Source organism: Myotis davidii, unplaced genomic scaffold (assembly GCF_000327345.1).
Source record: "Myotis davidii unplaced genomic scaffold, ASM32734v1 scaffold370, whole genome shotgun sequence".
Classification (NCBI taxonomy): Eukaryota; Metazoa; Chordata; class Mammalia; order Chiroptera; family Vespertilionidae; genus Myotis; species Myotis davidii.
Genome location: NW_006288615.1, coordinates 9,527,325 through 9,532,642, shown reverse-complemented (window position 1 = coordinate 9,532,642; position 5,318 = coordinate 9,527,325). Strand labels below are relative to the sequence as shown.

The window sequence follows — 5,318 nt, the reverse complement described above, 5'->3', positions numbered from 1 at the left end:
AGAGAGGGAAGTAGTAAAAGAGACTTTAATTTATTCATTTTATGACTTTATTATTTGATTACTTCTTGATATTCAAACATTTGGATTACAATGTGCACCTTTAAAAGAAAACGTCACAGTTAAGTTCAGTGAAGAACCTCTTAAATTTAAACAAGATTTGATTTTAATTTCATGACTAATATATGCTAAATTCATGTTTGAGATAAAGGAACATCAAGAAAGAGGGAAAAGAGGTAGAGAAGATAAAAGAGAGAGGAGGAGGTTAAAATGTACCTTGTTTCATCGATATAAACCGCTTCCAACACAGATGCTGCATATTCAATATTCTTCTTTAAGTCTACAATGTTCACATCACCTTTTTCCAGCTGCTTCACCAAGCATCTTAGTCTGTTTCACAAAGTAGCCGAAGAGAGCGAGAAATAGAGATTAATTATAACTATATGGGAAATAGTTCAATATTAAATACACAAATCAAGTGAAACATTTAACACATCTTTCTAAGTCACCAAATAGAAATATTTTATTATATATTTTGGGGTATAGCTAAGATCAATCTTTATTACTTAAACAACTATGAGAAATTCTATTCACCTCTCAATAATATACAGGCTATAGGTTTCTAGTTTAAGTATCATATTTCAAGGGTAGTTTTTCTGAAAATTCAAGACAATACAGATACTTTCATGAAAGTGTATTCCTAACTTAGAATTCATTCTATGGCTGTTCTGTTTCTTCAGAGCTGGCAGTAAGATAATTTTTAAAGGGTACTCCTTTGATCACTTCTGTAGCAATTATTCACTGTATACAGCAACCAAAAAAAAAAAAAGAAAGGCCACATTTCCAAGCAAATATAAATATAAGCAAGATGAGAAAACAATATATGTGTGCATGCTTGGTGTTTTTACTGCAATCATTTTCACCTGAGACAGAGCTACGGTATATTTTCCCTTGTGTTTGTCCATAGGATGATATGTCCCAACTCTTAAGACATAGGTAGGGATCAGCTAAGCATGTCCAGATTTCTGACTCATAGAAACTATGATAATGAATGTTATTATTTTAAGTGACTAAAGTTTTGGGATAACTTTTTGTGCAGCAATAGCTATCTCTTGGAATAAGATAATACAAATGACCTCAATCGGTTTCTAACCCTTTTAGAAACTTTATGCATTAATTATAAGCCAAGTGTTTCTGAAGTTACTGCTGTAACTGGGTGTGAAGATAAGAGACCATCGCATAGAGTGTTCCGAGATCTTTGTAATGTTTATGACCCAATCACATTACACTTGGTGAAATTACCTTTTATGTGTGAAATCGGAAGAAAGAGTTTCATAGTTCTGCGATGGCTTAAAAATATATCATTTGTGTATCTTTCTTGTGAAAAGTACTTGGCACAGCTTGGTTGTGTTTGGTTGTATGAAGTGGTTTTAAAGACAAAAAGTACTTCAGATGGTTGCCTCCCCTTCTTTCTGAATAAATGAACTCGAATTTTATTTGAGTTAAAATTTTCTCCACTAAGAAACCGCATTTCCCAGGCTCTCTTGAAGCTAGGTATGCCATGAGATGGTGTTCTGGCCAAGGAGAATGAATGGAGGTTAAGAGTTTCAGAACAATTATTTGGAGGAGGGCGAGCTCGGCTGGAAGGGGTTCTCTTCTACCCCTTGCTGTTTCCACTGCCTGGAATGCAGTGGAACTGTCCCAATGGTCAGCAGCCATCTAGGACCATAAAGAGACCTGGCAGGGGAAAGCCTCCCACCAAGAATGACAGAGAAGGAAGATGGAAGTGGCCTTGACCCCATGCTGTGAACCACCTGAATGAAATTACCTACCTCTGGACTAATTCCCCATGAAATAAAAATTAAAAAATGTTTTGTTTAAGCCACTATTATGTTGAGATTTCTTTTATTTACAGCTGAACCCAATCTTAACTGATAAATCAAATGAATAAGAAATGACTCAAAATAAAGAACTCAAGAAAAGAGGAATCCAATATAATAAAAGGCTAATATGCAAATAGGCCGAACGGCAGAACCAAACAACCGAACAACCAGTCACTATGACGTGCACTGACCACCAGGGGGTAGACACTCTGATCGGTAGGTTAGCTTACTGCTGGCGTCCAGATGATTGGGACTGAGCAAGATGGGCTGAACATGCCCTGGAGCCCACCTGCGGTCCCTTCCTGGTTGACCAACTTCCTGAGTCCCTCCACGGCCCCAATCATGCATCAGTAGGGTCCCTTTGCCTGGCCTGTGCCCTCTAGCAATCTGGGACTCCTCAGGGGATGTCAGAGAGCCAGTTTCAGCCTGATCCCGCTGAATGCAGGAGCTGCCCGCCGTGGTCAGAAGCCAGGCTCACAGCTGGCGAGTGCAGTGGAGGTGGCGGAGCCTCTCCTGCATCCGAGGCAGTGCTAAGGATGTCCAACTGCTGGCTTAGGCCCATTCCCCGCAGGAAGTGGGCCTAAGCTGGCCAGTGGACACCCCCCGAGGGCTCCCAGACTGTGAGAGGGTGCAGGCCAGGCTGAGGGACACCCCCTCGCCAAGTGCATGAATTTTGTGCACTGGGCCTCTAGTTGTCATATTAAATAAGAGGGACAACCTGGGGAGCTATCCATAAGTGCACTTCCTAACTCATGGCAGCCTGTAGGTGCTCCCAGGGAAATCGTCAGATCATCCTCAGAGCAGCACATCACACCTGATGAAACCTGTGACTTCAAGAGGCCTAATACTTGCACAATGAACATGCTCTTTCACGGAGACAACTTGAAGTAGCTTAAAGATAGTAAATATTATGAACTGTTATATATCAATAGGGGTATATGACTATATCCAACACAAGAAACTACTCTGAAAAAAAAATACTCCAATACCACCTCATTAGAAAATCTAGTTAGACATGATCATAATTCTGTAAACCCTGACCACTCAAACACACGTGCACACACACAAGCAAGCACGTCTGGGTGCGTACGCCCCCAATCCCTAAGCTAACTATGTCAACCCAAAAGTACTGGAAGGAAATATGTATTTTGGGGCTACTAAAATGTCTTTCTTTTTTATCTCCTTTGTCTGCATCAAATTCCCTTTAGTGAGTACATATTTCTATTTACATCATTTCTATGTGATAGAAATGGGCAATCTGAAATTAAAATAAAAAGCAATAACATTTACAATGGTGAAATTCTTAGACATAAGACTGACAAAATATGTGCAAGTGTTATTGTAAACTACAGAACTGCTGAAAGAAATCAAAGTAGCTCTAAAAAAACCTTTGTATTGAAAAAAGATTACTTATAATTATAACAGCAGATTAATGAATAACATATAATTATCATTCCAATAATAAATTCACTTTTTAATCAATGTATGAATATAATAATTCTAAAAAATCTTATTTAGGCTATTATTTCACTGTCTTTATAGATAATATAAGGCCAAAACATCTTCATGAATCATTTTCAAATGATCATACATACATATAAAAAATTCTTAACATTTTAGGAAATCAAATCTATCAATAGTAAGAGACTAAATAAGAAAAGCCATATGATCATCTCAAAAAATACTTAAAAAGCATCTGAAAAAATCCAACATCAAATGCTTATTGAAACTCTAACCATATTAGAAACAGAGGGGAACTTCCTCACCTGATATAAAGTCCATAAAATATATAGCTAATGTCATAAGTAATGTTAAATGACTAAATGCTTTTCTCCAAACATAAGGTATAAGACTTCACTCTCAACACAGCTATTTGTCATTGTACTGGATCTTTTAGCAATGCATTAAGGCAAGGGTAAAGGCCAACCAGATTGGAAAGTAAGTAGCAAAACAGTTTTTGTTCACAGACAACGTGATTGTGTAAATAGAAAATCTGATGAAATATACCAAAAAAGTTATTAGAAGTAATAAATGTTTTAACAAGTTTGCCATATACAAAAAAACATCATTTCTATGTAATAGAAATTTTAAAAAAAGCAATATCATTTACAATAGTACCCCAAATGTGAAATTCGTAGACTTAAGTCTGACAAAATATGTGCAAGTGTTACTGTAAACTACAGAACAGCAAAAACAGACCAAAGGAGGCCAAATGAATGAAGAGATTCACCATGTTCAGAGACTGAAAGGCTCAATATTGTTAACGTGTTTTTTCTCCCCAATTTGATCTCTAGATTCAATGTAATCCCAATAAATATCCCAGCAGGCTTTTTAGTTGTACATATTGTCATGCTGATTGTAAAATTCATATAGAAATGCAATCGACTTACTATAGCCAAAACAAATTTAACAAAAAGGACAAAGTTCTGGGATTTATTTTAGAACTACATTAATCAGTACAGTATAAATGGCATACTATGCTACATTATTACCACCAGGACAGGCAAGTATGTCAATGGAACAAAATATAGAGTCTAGGAAGAGACCCACAAATACATTGTCAATTAATTTTAGGAAAACTTGCAAAGATAATATATGGTGGAAAAAAGACAGCATTTATAAGACAGTGCTGGATCAAAAGAAATATCTGTGTATAAAAGGAACTTGAACTCATACATGCATCACACATCTATATGTGTATCCCAAAACTATAAACCTACAAGAAAATATAGGAGAAAATCTTTGTGATCTGAGTCAGTCACAGAGTATCTTAAATGCAACACCTAAAGTACTAACTATGAAAAAAAAAAGAGGTTGAACTTAATCAATATTAAGAACTTCTTTTCTTTGCAAGCATTGCTTAAAAAATAAAAAGACAAACCACAGACCAGGAGGAAACATTTGCAAATCATATTGATAAAGGATTTGTATCCAAAACATGTAAAAACTTGCAAAACTCCATAATAACAAGACAAACAAACCCAATACAAAAATCTGCAAACAATTTGAACAGACTCTTCACCAAAATGATATATTCATGGCAAACATGAAAAGATGCTCAAAATTATTACTTATTAGAAAAAAATTCAAATTACAACAATAACGTGAAACAACCAAACACCTATTAGAATGGCGAAAATTAAAATAACTGATCATACCAAATACTGTCAAAGATGTGGAGAGACTGGAACTACAATGCACTGCTATTGGGAATGTAAATAGGTACAATCCCTTTAGAAAACAGTTCCCTAAAAAGCTAAATTTTTACCTAATATATAACTTAGCTATTTTATTCTTTGGTGGAGGGAAAAAGAAATATATGTCCTTACAAAGACTTGTACATTAATGTTCACAGCAGCTTTATGAAACAACCCAAGTGTTCATCTCCAGGTAAATGAAAACACAAACTAGGGCATAACCGTCCAAAGGAGTTGTATT

The 5,318-nt window shown here is 35.9% G+C and overlaps 1 protein-coding gene across 3 annotated transcripts in view; it reads right to left on the bottom strand.

The window, feature by feature from the left end:
• Nucleotides 1-5,318, bottom strand: part of PDE1A (phosphodiesterase 1A) — a 251,635-nt gene that overhangs the window by 79,025 nt on the left and 167,292 nt on the right. For all 3 annotated transcript variants that reach the window (XM_006760549.2, XM_006760550.2, XM_006760551.2), the window contains one exon: nucleotides 274-387. In XM_006760549.2, the coding sequence (XP_006760612.1) occupies nucleotides 274-387 (114 nt within the window). The remainder of the gene's footprint in view (nucleotides 1-273; nucleotides 388-5,318) is intronic.